The 20,540-nt window shown below is 43.7% G+C and overlaps 1 protein-coding gene across 29 annotated transcripts in view; it reads right to left on the bottom strand.

Annotated features, from left to right (window-relative positions):
- The window catches only part of PER3 (period circadian regulator 3), a 59,251-nt gene extending 38,759 nt beyond the window's left edge, over window positions 1–20,492 (bottom strand). For 10 of the 29 annotated variants that reach the window (XR_011436566.1, XR_011436565.1, XM_070261067.1 and 7 more), the window contains exons 1-12: window positions 20,365–20,492; window positions 19,648–20,041; window positions 19,055–19,200; window positions 18,100–18,215; window positions 16,687–16,888; window positions 12,472–12,523; window positions 8,978–9,120; window positions 7,437–7,515; window positions 5,756–5,862; window positions 5,330–5,486; window positions 1,369–1,474; window positions 277–405 (exon numbers count right to left, since the gene is read on the bottom strand). Coding sequence is in view for 27 of the 29 variants with exons in the window: in XM_070261067.1 (XP_070117168.1) it covers window positions 277–405; window positions 1,369–1,474; window positions 5,330–5,486; window positions 5,756–5,862; window positions 7,437–7,515; window positions 8,978–9,120; window positions 12,472–12,523; window positions 16,687–16,888; window positions 18,100–18,215; window positions 19,055–19,200; window positions 19,648–19,826 (1,416 nt within the window). In the remaining 2 variants the exon portion in view is untranslated. The other 19 variants (XM_070261066.1, XM_070261064.1, XM_070261065.1 and 16 more) reach the window with 9 other exon arrangements.
- Between the last annotated feature and the right edge of the window lie 48 nt (window positions 20,493–20,540).

Consider the following 20,540-nt stretch of genomic DNA (forward strand, 5'->3'; position numbering starts at 1 on the left):
AATGAAATTTTAAATAAATCTGTTCACAATATGCTTATTTTTAGAAACACAAAATTAACCCAAATCTCACCTTCCAGAGGTGATATTCTCTTTTTATGGACATTTTCCTGAACCAAAATGGATCAGAAGGTCTATTACCGGGTAAGGTCTTCGAGTCAAGAACATATAGCAAGAAGGCACATGTGTTGAGGTGCAGAAGTAGCACTGACATATTACAGACAGCAGCACAGACGGGGGAATGACACCTGGACAGAAACACAACGTTCGCTCACTTACTGGTTCCTTCTGTGCCTCCTCCGCGCAGTGCCCGCTGGACTCGCTGGAAGATGCTGCGCTGAGGTGGTACTCCTGTGAGCCACTGCTTCCCAGGCTTTCGTAGCCACTGGAGGCGCTCACATGAACCGGCTGAAAGACAGGGGAGGCCGGGCTCTAGAGTTACCGCGTGTGGCGGGTGGAGGAGAGAGATGGCATCACCGACCTCAGAGCTCATCTAAAACCATCAGAAAATCAGGATGAAAACTTCTGACATCCTAAATCAGGGGTGTGAAGGTTGATGCTTTTAACCCCAACGCTGACATGAAGGACACTCCTCTCTCTTTTCAGTAATTCTCAAGAGCAAAGTCTAATTTCCTAGTCTAGGTGGGTATTTCTGGAACAATAAATTTTTAAAAAGCCATAGTATAAAAAATTTAGCAAAACATGAAAATAAACTCTAGCTTTTTATGCTGAGTTTAGAATAGACAGAACAAATTACATACATATCATACTTTTTCCCAGGAATCTCATAGATACTTTATAAACCCTAGAGGTTTTATGAAAGACATTTGAAAAGTACCTGGCTAACGGTTTTCCATGTGACCCCACCAGTAAATACTTCACAAGTTTATCGGCTGAATCTCTAGTAGAAATCACCTTGGTTATTTGTTTCCAACAGGTAGTTTTCCTACTTTTGCCTTGTAACAACTGAGACTGGCCCTCCATCTGCCCTCACCTGTAACACTGGAGTTATTTTAAAACCATGAAGCCAAAACCCAGAGGCTGCGCACAGCGGTAGCACTGGGGATACAAGAACCCTCTCATTTAGAAATAACTTCTCTGTCTTATTGCTCACTGTGACTCAGTCTGCTGTCTTACAACAGGTTCTTACAAAAATGTTCTGTGTATTTAACACATAAAAAAGGAAAACAAGATGAATAAAACTCAATTTGAAAACAAAAAGAGGAAGACAACATTTTCTGGAAAGCAGAGGGTAAGGATTTCTCTCTCTTTGCAGTTTACTTTTGTGAAGTGACTTTACTAAAACTGAATGTTAAAATAAAACACCATTATGGGAACTTTGTGTTTGCTTTTTAAAATCTCTCACTTTACCTGTAAGAGAAGTTTGTGAATTTGTTCTTGTAATTCTGTTATGTCTTTGTCATTACTGTTCATCTTTTTTATTCTGGTAGCAAAAACATCCTCATTTAGTGGACTCCTACAAAATGCCAAGTGAAAGATTGAGTCAAGCAATTCAACATTCATTTACAAAAAAGCCTAAAGTGATTTTTAAATAGAATATTCAAATAATAAATCCACGCTTTTACAAAGCAGCTCTGCCTCCAAATAGAGAAAACATGAAGCTAGTATTCTATTCATGGAGATACAGAAAATACTAAGAAGCAAATGAGACATTAACAGGCTGCTTTAGTTTATCTATAGCTCTAATTTTCTACAACTGGTTCAGCACTATATTTGTATAAATCTAAAATCAGTGACAAGTCACCTCCTTTGCTGCTAAAATATCTTCCAACAACTACTGGTCTCAAAATTTAACATTAACTGAGTAATCTACTGTAGGAATTTTAAGACCCTAAGTTTGCTGAGCAACATTTAAGGTTTAATGTATCTGATCACTTAAGATTTGTAACAAAGACAAGTCTGCAACCCACCCTAGTGATGAAAATGGCGCTGTCACAATACTTCAGTCTTATTTATGCTCAAATTCTAGAGAATTTTAAAACTACTACCTGAACACAGTGAGAGGCAGGCATGCCCCTCAGAAAGGATCACAAAGAAGAGAAGAGCTGACATTTATTTAGGACCTTCCATGTGTCAGGAACCATGCCAGTTATAATAAGCAGTGAGAATAATGCACATTTTCTACACCCTTACGATGTACCAGTCACTGTTCCAGGTGCTCTGTGGAGAGTTATCTCTTTCACCTGTGTTGAAAACGTGCTCAAGGTCACCCAGCTGGTCAGGCCTAAGGAAGAATTCATGGGGGGACCAGAGTCTAGGCTCCAGAGCGCACGCTCTTTGCCGCCACACTACCTCTCAGTACCTCGGTGACGCGAGTACTCTTGAGCAGGTACACTGAGTCAGATAGGCCATCTCCTGAGTCCTCACATCCCTAGGAAGTACGATTGATCCTGACCTCAGAGAGGTTAACAACTTGCCGAGTTCAAATAACCAAGCAGCAGCAGAGTCAGGGTTTGAATCCACATGTCTGACTCCAAAGCCAGCGCCCTCCTCTTCCCACTGTGCCATCCTGCTGCTCCTCACAACTTAACCACGCAGCTCAGTTCTCTAAAAACTGGAACACTTTCCCAAAGACAGAAATTATTATCAAAAACCCACAGGATGTCGGCAGTGTCACAGAGCAGTTAGGAGGAGCACCGCCTTTGGACACTGTCCCTCATCACTCAGCCCCACTGAGCGTCATCTTCCCTCACCACCCAGACCGTGGAAGGTGCCAATCAACACGTATTGTCCTGGGATGGTGCATGTCGAACGTGAGTGGTGAACTGTGCCTGAATGCACAGCCTGACACACTGTCCATCCTCCTTAATCATCAGACGGTCGTGTGCCCCTCCCCGCCTCCCAACACCACGTAAGCTCCGTGGGGTCAGGCTCTTCCATCTATTTTGTTTGCTCCTCCAGTATCTCCAACAGTGCTTGGCACACAGATGAATGAACACACCAACAAAGGACCAGTCTGGGAGTAGAGTGCATTGGATTTGTGATATAAATACATCCGTGCACTATGAGCCTGAATATCTTCCAGAGGAGTTTGGGTTTTGCTTTTCAAGTGAAAATTCTGAAATGGAACTGGAACAGACTGCTTTCTATTACCAGAATTAGATATTTGTATTTGTGACAGTTTCTACAAAACTAAGTTGTATTTTTAATCAGTAATTATGTAACTCAAAATGACTAATGTGTAGGTGACAGAGACACAGCCTCCAACAAAACGTGGCAAACCTGGCTGCTGTGTACGTAAAGGAAACTGGACTAGAAGAAGGAAGACAGTCTGGTTCCTGTCTCCACTTTGCAGCTTCGTCCCTACGTGATCCCCGGGAAAGCTACTCTGCTTCACTGAACGTGTGGATTTTATCTGTACGATGAGGGCATCGGCACCGAACCTGCCTGTCCACACACCCGCCGGGAAGGACCCAGCGAGAAAGGGTAGGTCCCCTGCTAATCACTCTCAGAGCCCTCTTCCCGTTTCAACTGTCACACTTCCAAATCTCTACTTCTATGTCCCAGCGCCATTTCCACGTCCTGTCTCTCCCATGACACTGTGGGTTTCATGACGGTAAAGAGAACGTCTGTCCTGTTGACTGCCTCAGCGTCTAGCACAACGCCTGACACAGCAGGTGATCCCTAAATACCTACTGAAGGAATAAACGCATTACAACAATTCTATAAATATAACGCATAGTTATTTTATGAGAGAGATTAATACTTACTAGACTTTAAGTGCTTCCACTCACATAATTCTGGATCTTGAGATGTAAATATTGGTGCAATTTAAAAAAAATACTGAAAACACCGTCAGTACTTTTTTCTCAGTTAATTTCATATATATCTGATCAAAGAACTGAAAGGACCACTTGGGGAATCAAGGACACGTCTCCAGCACTGAGTGGAGAGAGCACACACACCAACCGACAGACATCCAGACCAGAAGAATAGTACTTGCTCTGGGGTTTCCTATATTCATACTAAACAACATGATTTTATTTTAATTTCCCAGTAGGTTTTCCCTAGTGGGGGAAAAAAAGTCCCTTCTGACCAACGTGAATAGCTCTTACTTGGCAGTCATATTTCTTATCTTAACTATCAAATTTGTTTTCTAGCACGAATCAGTCTCATGAGCTAGGGCAGAAGGGAGCCCATTTCTTCCACTTAAGTTTCCAGACCTGCTCTGCTGAGAGGCCAAGTGTCCTGGGGCACAGAGAGGCAAGGGCAGCCTTGAGAACGCGTCTCACCACAGCGATGCACCACTCCTCGTGATATCAAGATGTGATAAAATGAGCCTGACAGGTAGCTCTACCATCCTCAGTTCTATGCTTATGCGCATAAAGCTGGAGACAACATACAAAAGACATACTCTCTCCATCTCAGCATGATACTGAAGAGTTAAGTATAATTTCCATGGTTAAAAAAAAAAAAAGACGTCAAAGGGAAACCTATGGCCTGGTTGAGAAACCTGCTGGTCAATTTTCAGTGGACGAAGAGTCAAGGGACTAGGAGCATTTTCAGCTACAAGAGTGGTGGCCAGGTGCTCGTTTCACAGGGTTCTGCTACATGGACAGGCAACAGCAATCAAAAAGGCCTGAGTCAGCCATGCTGGCGTGAAAAGAGCTATTAAACAATCTAATTTTACAAATAAAGATTTGGTTAAATAGACACAAGTAAGTGGAATCTGACAGAAGAAGGCTGATATAAAATGTCTTACATGCTCACTAAAGATACAGAAAAGGCAAAAAAAGGAAAAAAAAAGCCTCATCCATAATCCCACCATCCCACACACAACCGAAATTTGTATTCTATTTTCTTCTAATCTTCATTTTCCTATTTCATAGTGTTTGTGTGTGCATGTGTTTTAAATACAGTTATAATCATATGGTATAAATAATTTTACATGCTGCTTTTTACATCTAATATATCAATTTTCCATGTTACACAATCTCTGCAAAATTTTTATTGAGCAATATAATAACATGTCAAGCAAACAGTCCAGAGTTACTTAACGATGGACATTTAAGCTACTCTAAGTCTGCCACTATGATCACAGAACGTTGCAGAATCTGTCTTTGCTTTATCAAGCTTTTCTGTATTTAGGCGTGTTTCCTAGAATGTCCCCACAAGGGAATCATCAGGTCAAAGAGGTAGAAATCCTTCAAGGCTTTCGGTACCTGCTGCCAAACTGTCTTCCAAAAGCACCGAAGAAACTCTGTGCTCTGCTTAGTTCATGTGTCAGCTGATTCAAAAGAGAGTCAACGGGCGAAGGAATGTTGTTTGGTAAAAAAGATCTTTGAGAAAATATGAAAACTGATTGACTTACGTTCGAACTTTATGCCGACCAATGATGAAAGAGACCTTCCGGCTCCATGGGTTCACAAAGCTGGACCAGCTGGAATCCAATATGATGTAATCTCCATTTTGAGTACAAAATCTAATGGGTGAATGTTCAAAGGGAGGATGGCCTGCATACTTCAAGACTATATAAAACAATAAAACAAAATTAGAATTTATTTAACACACATATTTATTACAAATGTCTTTTTTTAGGCATTTATTTGTGTTTTAGAATGCCAAAATAGAAAAAAAATTGTTTGAGCAGTTTCAATACATTGCTTACCTGGTTAAAGGTTAAGCTCTAATGATTAGAGCTTATGAGAAGCTCTAATAAGAAATAAAATAAAAAATTAGAACAGATGATTAAAAAATGATTAAAAAAATTTCCTCCTATAGCGAAGTAGGTCCATACCTTTCTGGTGTATGGCGACCATGAGAGAGCGGTCTTCTGGGTGCAAATACGTTAAGACAGATGTTCCAATCAAATCCTGAGGTAGATAACCCAGCAAAGGCACGGCTCTGGGATACAGACACACAGCACGGGCAGCACGTTTTACACATCAAGTAATTTTCATACTTTTTAAAAGTACTTTTTTACTTAATTCTAAATATGAGAAAGAAAGCATGCAAAAAATGTTCATTACAGCATTTACAAAAGCAACCAATGACCTAAGCACCCATACTGTGGGGAAGTAGTTACATAATCTAAGAAAAGATGGTCGTCCGACAGGTTGCGCCACAGTCCTCTCCGGAACTTGCTACAAAACAGATCTGCAGGCCCATTGTAAGCCAGCAAAATCAGAATTTCTGGGGTAAGGCTCGGAATCTATATTTTTAACCAGTTCCTCAGAGGTCTCTCCATTTTGCTGCCATTAATAAAAAGCCCACAAAGATGACATCATAACACAGAACAACGCTTATGAGGTTAAATGAATAATGCAGGCTATAAACTTACACAGTATGATTAAAACTATACAAAAACAATGACCCCAAGAGATAATATCGAAAAGACAAACAGCCAGCACACAAGGACATGTGCAGGATCAAGGTCCACAGGGAAATGGCAATGACAGGACACCCAGGCTGACTCAGAAAGAAGTGACTCCACAGACATTTTCTATGCGCACAAATTCACCAATATTTCCTAATGAAATCAGTTCAAGCTATATTCAGAATACTTTCAACTAAATTTTCTTATTTTCTACAGATTACATTATACAAAGTATCTCACCATTACTGTTTAGTTTCAGGGTAACTATTATTAAATAAATGCATTTTCAGATGTTAAGGTTTTTTTTTAAAATCAAAATTAATACCTCTCATAATGGTGCCCGGTTTGTGACATTTTTGCTTTATACTGTTGTGTGGTATGGTGCACTGGTTCCCAGATTTTATGAGTAAGTAAAATTTAAAAATAAATATGGGGAAAAATGGAGGGTACTGATAAGCAGCTAACAATGTCTTATTTTTCCAAGTAAAGATATTAAAAAACAACAACAAGCAACAACTACTATCCATTATCACTATTCTTTAAATAAGAAAGATAATCTTAACACCAAAAAGCATAGGAAGGACATAAGCTCAAAATAAATAACAATCCTCTAAATTAAGTAAGTTTAGCTTTACCCAAAATAACCTGTCCTGATTTCTGGTTTTCCTCCCTCACTTCAGACTAACAATTTCACCATAAACTGGTTTGGGAAGCACTTGTTGAGTGGAAACGACACTGGATTAGGTGCTGGGCGGCCAGTCTCGCTCTCATCTTGAGGACAATCATGAATGACTTACGTTCTTGGCAAACTGGCCCCCAGGTTCACCGTCCTCGTGTGTAAAATGGAACAATAATTCCTGACTTCCTTAAAGCAGACTATCGTGTGATCAAATACGGTAACTTACAAATCTTAGACGTACAGCATGCAAGACAGTTACCTTAAAAATTTAGACAACACAAATTTCAAACTGACAAAAATCAAAAGGGCAAATGAACAAGGTCAGCTACGTAATGTAGAAGTACATAAACACAATGCAGACCTTTTCATATTTTTATTTATTTTCAGGAACAAATTTCTTTTAAGCTTAAAAAAAGTACATACCTTTCGTCTATTTCAAGAAAAACACACCCTGGGCTGTGTGTTGTGGTAAAAATCCTTTTATCCACTGGGATTCGGGGAGCTATGAAGAACAGAAAGACTCATTGAAAGGCAAATATCTAATTAGTCATCCACTTAACAAAATCTCTACATGAAACGGTGGAAATCTCACTGAGGGGCTCGGCCTTTGAGTCGCCAAAGCTACGGTTAAATACCAATTGTCATTATTAACCATATTTTAATTAGGTCAAAAAAGTGAAGCCTACGAAAAGTACACTTTAAACAGCGAGAGAAAGCCTATGTACACTGAAGAGCTCACTCATCATCAATAACCTAACAGGCAAAGCTGGAGTGACTTCACGTTGAGGCCTGAAAAGTGCAGTCGCATTTAGCAGTGGTATACAACTCAGCACACGGGATTTGAAACATCAGTACAATGTCCACATTTTAAGTCTGTGTAACAAAATCAGTGTTGTCAGTTCTCCTACAGCTTGCTTTGAAAACGCAGGACTTGATACATCAGGGAACAATTTGAGCATAACGCTCATTTTGCGTTTGCTTATGCATGGTTTCATCTGCAAGAAAAATGAGGTGAATGCAGAAAACAACATCTGGTTGAATGGAGTCACTTAGGAATACACAAAAACACGCACACAGCTCAGACATCCACAGCGACCTCAGTGCACCGTGTGTGTCACGGACACGCTGGTCCAATGTGGTGTTAGAACCCTGTCTCATTTCAGACAACCTTCCTTCCACCCTCCTAATAATTTACCTGCTGCAGCCCTTGCAACACCCACATCTAAAGCAAACTGCAGGGCTTTTCCACGGTAGGGGCTGTAACTGTAGTGTTTACCTATTTCTGAGTCATCTAACACATACAAAACTGTGTTATTGTTTTTATTAGATTCCTGTCTTACTTTTAATGTGTGGTTAAGTTTTTGAGTGGCGTGGCCCTAAACTCATTTTTCTCATAAGCCCTATGTTTTTATCGTGTGATTTTTTTTTTTTGCATAGGATGATAATTTTTAGGAAAGTGTATGTTATGTCACGGCAGAACTGACAATAATTTCAAATAATAAATGAAAGCTGTTTGTGTATTGATATATGAATTTAGAAATGCAGTCCTGCCAACAGAAGATATAAACTATACTTTTTACTCAGGGGGTTTCAGAACACTTTAAAAACGTAAATTCATTCTTGTGACTTTTCTGTGCAGTAATTTCAATGCTCTTATTTCACACAAGACAGAAACAAAGGCCACAGGACAGGCACCAGCAGAGAAGTGATCCAAGGACCGCATATCTGTGGCCCAGTCTATGCTCAGACCCATAGGCCGCGCTGTCCTTGAAGGAAACACTGCATGAGAAGTCAGGGCAGCAAACTGAGACCTCAGGAAACATCAGAACAGAACAAAGAGCTCAGGGCCAAACTGACGACTCGAGCCCTCTTTTCCGGGGCTCCAACCACAGTCGACAGACTTCTGCGTGTTCTCATCTGCTGGGCCGACAGGCTACCGACCTAAAAGCATACTCCTGACTCACCTTCGTAGCCAGAGTGAACCTTCTCGACCAGCATGAGACAGCAGGGCTCAGATTCCAGCTGGGCAGGGCTGTGCACATGAATCAAATAGGGGAGGATCTGGAAAGGGGAGTAACGATTCTCCTGCTTGCTGTCTTCCCCTCCACTGAAGAGAACAAAAACGATCAGTGTGGTCACAGCAACCCAATGAGAAACAGGCCAGGAAAAAGGTCTTATTGGTACTTTCCAAGAGAAATATATCCAAATCTAAAATGTTTAAGCACATTTATTTTAAAAAGAAGTTAGTTTAACTTTTCAGCACTGAGGGCAATTATACTCATTGGCCATTCTCTGAATGAGAGCTTTTACAGAGAAGTAGCTTAGATGACTGCGAGTAAACACGGCAGTAGTCATTCCACGACTTTCCTCCTGCCCTCCAGGCCCTGATACGCAGTCTGACTTCTCGGCCTCTGCTGTGAAGAGGCAGGGCACAGCTACCTGTCCTGTCTCATGTGTCTGTCTACACCATGTATCGTGTGGCACAAGACAGGGCCCCGTAACTGGGCCCCAGAGCCAGTCTTCCATTGTCCCTTCCGGTACCCCCCCTCAGAGGCCTGATGGAGCCTCACCACCTCAGCCACAGCCTTGCCGGGTGCAGGGCCTCAGGTGTGGCGAGCCCTCCCTCGGACACCTGGCTGGAGGCAGGAAAGCAGGGCTAGAACCTGCTCACCATCCTGCACATGGAGCAGGGGCACCAGGTCTCATTCTCACAGAGGCTCCCTAGGCGGGGACGGCTCTGACAGACGACCACCACAACTTTCATCCTGCTCCATTGCTCCAGCTGCCCAGAGGACATTTCTACTTGGATACGTCACCATCCCTTTAAAGTCAAATGTCTACGACTGAATTCATGCTTCCATATTCCAACCAATCACGCCTCTCCTCTCCTGCCATCCTTTAAATCCTGACTATCCATCCCACGTGGGGCCCAGCTGCCGAGAGGTTCTTCAGGCCACTCCCGCTCCCACTCCGTCTCGGTTCTTTTTCTCTCCTCAGACTCCGGGATCTCCTCCCACTTCTCCACTCTCAACCGCAACGTCGCTTCCTATTTCACCGAGAAGAGAGAACCATTCCCACGAGCCTTCTAATGCTGACCTCCAAGCATCTGTACTTGCACTTCCGGCTCCCCTCCCACGTCTGCCACTGATTTTCCCAGGCTCCTCCAGTCCTCAGGTTCCGCTGATGACCCAAGCATCTGTCTCTAGCCTGGACGACTCCCCGAGCTCCAGATGCATGGACCAATGCCTGAAGAGCATCACCACTTTGATTCCTAACAGACAGACAGTGCAAACTGAACTCGTCTAAATTAAGCATATTCTTCCCCCCTCCCCAAGCTGCCTCCTTTCCTATAATTTCCTCTACCCCAATAAATGGCAACTTGAGCCAAGGACCCTCATGTCACCCTGACTACTCTTTTTATCTCACCCCAAATTAATCCATTAATAAGTTCTGGTAACTCTCCCTTACAAAAATATCCAGAATATCCAAAACGTTCCTATGTCCACCACTGCTGCCCTGGTCCAGGACCTGCCATCTCTCAGCTGCATCACATGATGGCCTGCTAACCGCGACCCTCTTCCTCTTGTCCTTCCCCAGGTCTTCAGAACAGCACCTAAACTGATCATTTTATAAGGCAAATTAAGTTTCCCTTCTAAAAAATGAAACATCCTATCTCTATCCACTGAAAACTCCTAGAGGCAATGATAACCTTGCAGCAACCACCACCCTGACCATCCGGATTTGGTCCCCATACGGTAACGCAGTTTCCCACCACCAGGAATGAGGAATCCGTGAAGAAATCACTGACTCCGGGTCTGCATTAGGAAATGTCTGGGCTGAGCCTGGGCCGTCAAGTCTGAAACAAAGGAAGCTGTCCTGGACCACAGGGCACTCTCACAGGGGACAGGAGCTGGCCTCAGGGGTTGCTGATGGCCCAGAATGGGAGAATTTGGGCATCATGAAGCTTAACGAGAACCTGTTCTTTTAGAATTACATTCGGAAATACTGATGATGTGGAAATGACACAAAATCCGAGATTTGCTTCAAAATAACGGGGAGGGGCAGTTGAGGAGTAGGTGGCACAGATGACACAAGACTGGCCATGAGTTAAGGCTATTAAAAAAGCTGAATGATAAGTACATATCAGTTCACTGTACTATTTTCTCTACTTTTGTATTATTTTGAAAATTCTCAAAGTAAAGTTTTAAAAATAAATAAATGATTAAAAGTCAAAGCTCCCTATAGTTTGGCCCCTGCTTCCTTCTTCCACCCTTCCCTTTCCCTCCACTCTAGCCACACTAGCTTCCTTGTTACTCCTCCCCCAGGCCAGGCATGCTCTGCCTCAGGGCCTTTGCACCTGCCTGGAACACCCTTTCTTCAGATACTTGTATGGCTTGTTCCCTCACCTCCTTCAGGGCTCTGGCCCCAGTCAGGCTCCTTCTTAGAGAAGAGTTCCTTGACCACCCTGAATACAACAGGAATCTCTCCAGTGCCCAGAATCCCTTACTTGGCTTTACTGTTCTACACAGAACGTCCTGCGAGCCGACACAGACACATTTAGATACCTGTTCACTATTGTTACTCCTCCCTCCAGAATGTGAGGTCCACCAGGGCAAGAACTCTGTTTTGATCCTAGCACCTTAAGGGTGTCTGGCTCAGAAAAGGCACCTGGAAATATTCATTAACATGGCAAATACAGAGAGCACTTACTATGCAGCAAACTGCCCGGAGTGACAGTGACCCAGCAGGCCCCCCGCCCACCTCTCCTCAGGTCTCCCGTCCAGGCATTCCAGCACCCTCAGCTCCAGGCCCCAGTTCCATGGAGCATCTGGCTAATCCACGACAAGGACTTTCCTCTTCTCTAAATACCTACAGCACGTAGTAACTTCAATGCTAATGCTGGCAATCACAACACCATTAAAAAATATTTTTCCTTTTATTGTGAAAGTAACATTAACATATCATAGTGAATTTAAAAAAAGGAAAAAAGTCACTAATAAATACTACCAGGAATCAACTATTATTAAAATTTTGGTCTATTTTCTTCTAGTTCACCGTCTTTGGACGTTTTAAATCCTTCTCATAAATATACCTATCTGGCTTTCTTTAAAGTTATTCAAAATTTGAAAAATTAATTTTAATTGTGACTGAAAGATAAAAACAAAAGAGCCCACAGAATGGTCATTTGAAAGTGTCCTAACATCAGTGATTCCTCCATGCCTCTGGGTAAGAATGATCTTCCTCATCTTTTTCCCTATTGCTTTATTATTTATCTACTTTTCTCAGGAGTATATGTTTCTTCTCCTTAATCAACACAACACACACACTTCTGGTGGCAAGAACCAAGTCTTGTCTCTGTAGCCACAACAGACCTAGCTGAATACAAAAGAACCAAGTACGTGCTAAACGAGATCAGGGCATAACCCACCCTTCTGGCCTCCACGAGCCCCGGACTCACCGGATGCGGCAGAAAAAGGACTTCGCAGGAGCATAGTCGTACTGCGCGGCTGCTGGAAACAGAGACAGACTGTCAATCGCCCCTTAGAGCAACACGCGGAGCAGCTCCTCCCAGTGAAACGTGTCTCACCAGCACCAAGCACAAAATAAAGTACTTCTTAAAAGAGACAGATTCTCGCGATGAAAGTAAGACTCCCCGCTCACTGGGAGACCCGGGCACATGAGCGTCCTCTCGGGCTCTCACCCCCACAGTGACCTCAGCTAAGACACGGCCGGCGCGTCTGACCCGGTCCTTCCCTTATGCTTCCTGCCGCCCCTGCTGTATTTCTGTAATCGCGTGTACTTGCTACGTCACATCAGTGTAATGACCCTCTGACAAGAATCCTATAAAGTATTATTTATAATTAATCATCCCTCAGCAGCTATTTGGTGGTAATATTCCACTCCACTGTAACAGTCTGGACACGTCTCAAAAACGGGGAATTTGGACTACTTAACAGCTTTTAGGTATACGATATGTAAAGGTCTTTCATTTTTTTCTCTTTTGCTGGTTAAATTCCCCACAGCTGTGTTCCCAGGTTAAATGACTTCATTTACCGGCACACGAGCCTCCGGGAGGCCGTCCCAGCTGAAGGGTCATCAACAACGCTTTCTCACAACTCTCGCACAGTTTGCCTCGATTTCATTGATTTTTTCATGAATTTTATTGACTCGAGAGGTGGTCATTCAGAAGCGTTTACATCTTAGGGCAAACGAGGGGCTGACCCCGGCCCCGGCGTCTGCCGACCATCAGCAGCTCCTCTGAGCAGAGCTCCCTGCATGTCCTCTGGGCCTTTGTTCACTGGAGAGAGAACTCCTCGGTGACAGAAACCAAGGAAACGTTTAAAACCAAGGAGATGTTGAAAAAGTATACATTGAAGGAGCACAAGCGACGAGAATTCTGAAGAACCAAAATACTGAGTACGGGCCAGGTCTTTGGACTTCTAAGGAAGGACCATAGGGAGAATCAGACAACGGGCTTGGAATGATCCAGGAAAGCGTACATGATTTAAAAAAAATACTCCAATTTAAAAGTCAAGAGACCAATGGTCAAACCATTATAATTCATAAAACTATGAAAGCCACAGTCCCAGAATTTGGAAAGAAGACGATTCTTACATCTCTGAGAGAAATAAAGGAAAGAACAACTCGACAAAGCTTCAGGAATTAACCACTGTAAGGCGGCTACAGTGTTCCCACAGAAACCGCTTCAGGAAAGGCTACACTCACAGGGGAACGAGGCCAAGGCAAGGCTGTTTCAGACACAGCCTGAGCCGTGGGGACGACCTTCGTGGACAGGAACGCACCTCGGGCCCCTTTCACACGCGCCTTCGTCTGAGGACAGTTCTGCTCTTGAGTGAAGTCACGGGCAGTCGTGCATCGGGAGGAGCAGGCGCTCTGCGTTCACACCGCCAAGGAAAGCCGGCTCGCCACTTCTCGGCCGTGTGACCTGCGGAGCCACTCAGCTCTCAGTGGCCGTGGGGCTGAGAAGGGGCATAACTGACGGCAGGCTCCCAGCCCGTGGCTGTGCACAGAGCGGGCCGAGGCAGCAGGTTCTGTGGAGACGCAGGACTCCTCGATGCCCGACTGTGGCTCAGACTTCCCTTTGGCTGCCTGGCAAAGCTGTACCACAGGCCAAGACTCCTCCTCACTAGTCCTCTCTCCTCCTCGCTCCTCCCACAGGTGTGAGACGCCCGCCCACTGTGGGCTGAGGGCTCCGCTCACCCTCTTCCACGCCCTCCCCCAGAAAGTCTCCTGGCAGCTAAGCCCATCTTGGCATCTGCTTCTCAGCAGACCCGAACCACCAGTTACCTTATCTGTCAACTGGAAATAACGACAGTATCTACACCTTACAAGGTTTTTGTGAAAATTAAATCAGTTAATCCACTAAAACATTAAGGAGTCCCTGGCGAACAGTAACAGATGACAGCAATTAAGATGGTCCTTCCCGCTGTGGAATACTCCCAATATCTGAAGTGCTTTCCCAGCCATCAGCTTGCTTGATAGCAGGCTGGTCAGAACTATTACTCTTATTTCACAAGAAGAAGCTAAGCGGCCTCCACGGTTCATGAAGGGACAGAACTCAATTTAAAACTCAGACCTTCAGATTCCAGCTTGAAATGCTTTGCACATAGAAAACCCTGCAACTCTACTGTGAGGTAAACCCGCTTACGTGATTTGTGCATTACACCAGGCACCTGAATTCAACTGCATTCACTATGAGCCTCGTAACCTATGGAGCCAGACTGTGTGATCTCAAATAGTACATGTGAGCCCATTATCATTCCCACATCTAGGCTGTCATGTGCGAATTCTTGCTTTTGGAAAGCGTGTTCTAAAGAAATAGTGGTCAGATCTTTCTGAGAGGTCTACACAACAAGTGTAAGTTGAAACAGGCTCTAGCATAGGGCCAAAAACTGACAACTGCTGAGTTGATAGCTTCCTACATCCTCTTAACCTTCTATGAGATCGAAGGAAGGGACGGAGGGAGGTAACATGCGCACAGCCCAGAAACGGTGTGAGCTAAACCACGGCACTCAGGAAGAGCCTCAATGCTGGAGATTCATAAGGGAAAAGCACAATGTGAGGAGTAAATTAGATGGACGTCATATCTTCATGGAATAAGCAAACTTTTAGGTCCGAAAGACAGCAGTTTCAGGGCGTATTATGTTTTTTTACATGGAATGGAAAAATCATAGCAATAAGTAATTAGCAAAGATAAAAGGGTTGAAAAGATAAGACAGAGACTATACAGGCAATGCTGAAGGAAAAATACCTGGGGAAATGTGACAGAGCTGGCAAACACTACCATGTCAGCTCTGGTCCTAGCTGTATCTCAGCCTCTAGAATAGTTCTTGGCCCATGGTGATTGCTGAATAAATGTTTATGAAATGAATAAATGATTAATAAAAGCAGAGAAACAAATATGGACAATTAAAGGTTGAAAATACGTTTACGAAAGAGGAAGAGAAATGAAATCAATGTTTCTGAACGATGGGAACAGAGGAGAAGGAGCTAGAAGCAAGCAAGGATGGTAGGCAAGTTTTCTAAAGCTTATGTGAAATGTGCACAGAAAATGGAGCAAAGGTCCAACACTGAAGAAAGGAAGCATGTACGACTGTTCTTCCCTGGACCAAGCGCTGGACTGAAAAACTGGAATGAGTACAGACCTTTAGATCTGAGAGATGAAAAAGGTCTGGAAATCTGCTTCACGACGATGCGAATGTACTTAACACCACTCAACTGTACCCTTAAAAATGGCTACGACTGGGGCCGACCCTGTGGCCCAGTGATTAAGGTTCTGCGTGCTCTGCTTCAGTGGCCCAGGTTCGTGGGTTCAGATCCTGGGCATGGACCTACTCCACTCATCAGCCATGCTGGGGAGGCATCCCACATACAAAATATAGAGGATTGGCACAAAAGTTAGCTCAGAGCAAATCTTCCTCACCAAAAAAAAAAACAAAAAAGGCTAAGATGGTAAACTTTGTTAACGTGATTTTTACCACAATAAAAAATTAAAATTTAAAAAATCAGAGAAAAGGGCTTAGAATCAAAAAGGAGGATGATCTATACTAAGCTCTCTAGGAGACACTTTATAAAGAACGTGAAATAAGCATTAAAGGGTGATTTAGAGAAGCAATAATGAATTATTTAAAGATCACACAAGACTGAATGTCACAAAGAAAACCGTGAACAGGCACCCCCAGTTCAGGAAGACAAGCGTTTCAGAAGAAAAACAAGGTAATGAGATTCATGAACTTTTAGGGACAAGAAAAGCTGGAAAGGGAGCTAACCATCATAAGTTTATCTCCAAAGCAAAGCAAAGAAAGAATGAAGTCAATATAAGAGGCAAAACATTTAATTTTATTAACTTAAAGGAAACAGAGCCTTTTAGCAATTAACCTTTACACAGTATGCTGGTAATCAAACCATATTTATGATATATAATCTGTGAAACTAACTTGACTGAATGAAAGCAAATTTATTGGATCTTTATGTTATTAGAAGCATTTAAAATGCTATTTGCATCACACGATACACCTTTTTTAAAGAAAGAAATAAGAAAAAATATACAGTTTGCATGTTCTAAATAATGCATTAATTTCTGTACTATTTCTGGAAGAATGAAACTGATCTTTACCAGGCAAGATAAACATGTGAATATTGGTCCCGTTACCTCTTTGGGTCCAGTTGTTCCAGAAGGGAAGCTGAGCGTGGGCGGTGTGTGTGTAGAAGACCCTCACATCTCGAGGGGCGAGCAGTTCAACAAAATGAGAGGACTCCAAGAAAGCTTTCTTACAATTCAGGATCGAAGCAGCCTGTTCAGAAATGTGCACTACCCTTCCGGACAGAAATGAAAAAACTGCCACAAAGGTATCCTATGAAAAACATTTAAAATAAATGCAAACATTGAGATACTTACTAGCAATATTTCCTGAAAGTTAAATTTCTTCTAGACTCCTACCGCGATCAATAGCTTGAAACACATGCACACGTCCTGCAAAGGCAACAAAACTCCCCAACACACTTCTTAACCGTCACCGTAAAACCTGCATTTTACCTTCTGAAGGTATGATTTCCATGCCAAACAGATACTCCAGCTCATCATACACTGACATACGCACGGTATATACTCTTCTGATCCCTTCTCCTCTGCAAACTGTGCCTTACACGTGGAGGCACTGTCTTTCCTTCTCTATGCATATACTACAGCTCAAGACCAAGGTCAAGATTCACCTCCTTCAAGACGGTGTCTTTGACAAACCTCATTACACAAGAATCATTTCTCTAATTTTTTCCATTAGACAGAGACATAACTTATTTATAATCAGCCACTGTTTGGATCTGACACTGGTGTATGTTTTCCTCTCTAGCTTTATTTTGAGGATCTTAAAGGGGAAATGTTTTCCAAAGGTCTTTTCTTCAATCTCCATAGCACCTACTACAGGACTACAAACATACCACTTAGTACCATAAGCCCTACTGTGACACTAGGGATGGCTCATGTTCCAATGTTATAAAATCTGAAGTTACAATGACGTTAAGATCTAAACGTAAAATTAAGTAATTTCCATCCTGTCAACAAAACATGATGCTTAATTAGTTTTTCAACATGAAGAGATTCAAAAAAGGTAAACTAAGTGTCTCTTCCATAATTTTACAAAAAATGACAGCATCTCAACTCACCCGTTCTATAAAATCCAGTTGTTACAACTTGAAGTAGTAGCTATTGGAACTAAGAATGATATAAATAGAAATGAACATTTTGGAGATTAGAGTAAGATGCAGGAAATTACTCTGCAGTGTTATTTTTCTCTCTTAATTTGAGAGAACTCAGGGATGCTAAGGAGAAGAGGGCCCTCATAAGCGGAGCAAAGCCAACTACTATTTAAACGCTGCTTCCCCTCCTAGAGGTTGTCTCTGGCGAGCGCAGGAGGAACTACACCACACCTCTTTGGTAGTTTTCTCCTACTGTTTACGTCAAACTGTGGTTACTAAAACTGTGTTACTATATTTAAAAATCTACATCTAGATACGGTCATTAGGAAAAATCACCCAGGTTGATACGGCAAAATTCACAGATTCTTACTGTGTTTTTGGAAGTGTGTCCTGAAGCAATAGTGGCCAGCTCTTCAAGACTGTACCCGGTCACATCTGCTTGAGGTGCTCCGTTCTGACTGAGAATCTGGAAAAACTCACTGTTTGCTAAGAAACACAGGAAAACAAACGGGTAGTCCAGTGACAACAATCTCTTCAGGAAAGCATTTTTATCACTTTTAAAGTGGGCTTATTTTTTAAGATGAGGACACCTCAGTGTGTTTTCCTCAAAACCGGATCATTTTGTTCTTTCACCTAAAATACTGACAGTTGTGCAAACTTAAGATTTTGAATTTCAGGCATTCTGTATTTCTACATCACAAGGAACAAGACACATTTACGGTACCGAAACCTAGAATTCCAAATACACACAGGAAATTTTCACGGCAGAAACACTCCTCCAGTATTCAGGAAAAAAGTATCACATATGAAGCCACAGAGGATTGTGCTAGAGGATGTGTACTTTATGAAACCCCTTGAGAAGAAAAGTCAGCTAAAAAGGAAAAAGTGTTTACAGCTGTTCGTTTTTTATTTGCTAAATTCCTGATATGTCACGACTGCACTTTAAAAGAATGTGTATGAAGAGGGAAAGGTAAACTGTATTTAGTCAAATGTATGTTTTTTTCTCTAATATCCATAGAAGACAGTGCCCCTTTAAAAACTGAGTCTTCAAAATGTGCTTATGCTAAACTCCACTCTCTTACAACAGATCAGCCAAATAGAGCACAGTTACTAAACCATCACACAAATAAGGTTCTCCTGGTGTTCCTAATTTGAAAAGCCAAGACGCTAATGGAATCAGTACAGATCTGCTCATCTTACTTAAAGCACCAAAAAACCTCAAAACACTTCTGTGACTAAAATCACACTGACACCTGCCGTGGCCTGGCTGACGTTTATGAGCAACGCTGTACTTGCAGGACTGTATTTTCCCTCCGCCCGTTTACCTTGCACACTGTGTACACAGCGAAGGGCATAGTTGAGGGCATCTAGGGTGCTCCGCTTACTGTGTCTCTCCGATGGCAGGTATTTCACCATTTCTTGGACAACCATTCTAAGTTCTTCAGAAACTCTGTTTCGATCTTGCTGTTCCCTGTAAGACAAAAAAATACATAAATTCACACTTTCAATTATAACAACAATCAGCTTTTATTGAACTGCAAATTACGCGCCAGGGCAACTTTCTAAGTGTTTAACATGGATTAACTCATTTAGTTCCCAGGTTAACTGCCCCTTTTTTACAGGTGGGGAATCCCAGGCAAAGAAATTGTTAAACGTCAAACACTTTCCACTCTCTTTCATGCACCTCAGCCCCGACTCAGCTAAATGTCCTAACTACTTTTCACCTACGTTTGGTACTCTTGGGTAATTTTCTTCAGTTTCTCCAGGGTATTTCATTCTAGGTTGTCAGGGTCTCCCCCTAAACTTTTTCCTAAGCTTACAAAGAAAAGAATAAAAAGACTGAAGCCCTCCTTTCTCTTTTGCTATTCCAGAAAAGAACCAACCACCCAGGTTGTGGAAAAGAAAGCAAAAGCGTCACCTGCGCCTGCTCCCCCCGGACTTGCTCTGCAGGCGGCATTTCTGGCTCCACATCTCCTCACATTCTTTCCCCAGGGCCTCGGGACCGCTGGCCTGGGCTCCTTCAAGTTCACTAGGTTCATGGCCCCTGGAGTCATGAAATTTACTGCTGGGCACTTCTAGATCTTCACAAGGGTCCATCTTTCGCCCGGCAGCCCTCGGGCTGTCACCTGCTTCTTTTTTACTTTGCAATCAGCGACGGGAATTTATTTCTCCTTGTGGTCCATGCCATCGCGTTAGAGAGAATCATCAGTCATCACAAACCGGCCAAACGTGAGCTCTGCTCCTCTGGAGGCACTTTTCTCTCCAGTAATTTCCATACAGTCTTGGATGTCTCCACTCACGGGCGCGCCAGGCTTGGGGGGAGGGGGAGACAAAGGTGACAAGTGTCAAGAGAACGAGACAACCTGATGCCGCCGGCCCAGGGGAGGACCCTCAGTCCGGAGCTCACAAGGCCACACGCCGCCTCCCCGACTCGCCCACTGGCAGCTCTGCAGAGTCGGCGTGCGACCAGATGGACCCGGGGACGCGGGCAACTTGAAGCATAAAGTTCCAGGGACCCCAGGTTCCCAGCCCGCGCCGCCGGGCCGCCGGCCGCAGGGCGGAGGGTAGGCTGGGGGCGACCTAGACTGCGCGGCCGGCGACCTCCGAGGCCTCCGCGCCCGGGTCGAGCACTCACCAGCCGCCGCCGCCGCCGCCCGCGGGCCCCGCGCAGCCGCCTGCCCGCCGGGCCGGCCGCGCTCAGTCTCGAGGCCCACCGCGTGCCGGGCGGCCGCCGGCGCCGCGCCCCCCGCGCGCCACGTGACGCGGCCCCGCCCCCGGCCCTGCGATTGGCCGCCGCCGCCGGGCCTGCGG

Source organism: Equus caballus, chromosome 2 (genome assembly GCF_041296265.1).
Source record: "Equus caballus isolate H_3958 breed thoroughbred chromosome 2, TB-T2T, whole genome shotgun sequence".
NCBI classification, from domain to species: Eukaryota; Metazoa; Chordata; class Mammalia; order Perissodactyla; family Equidae; genus Equus; species Equus caballus.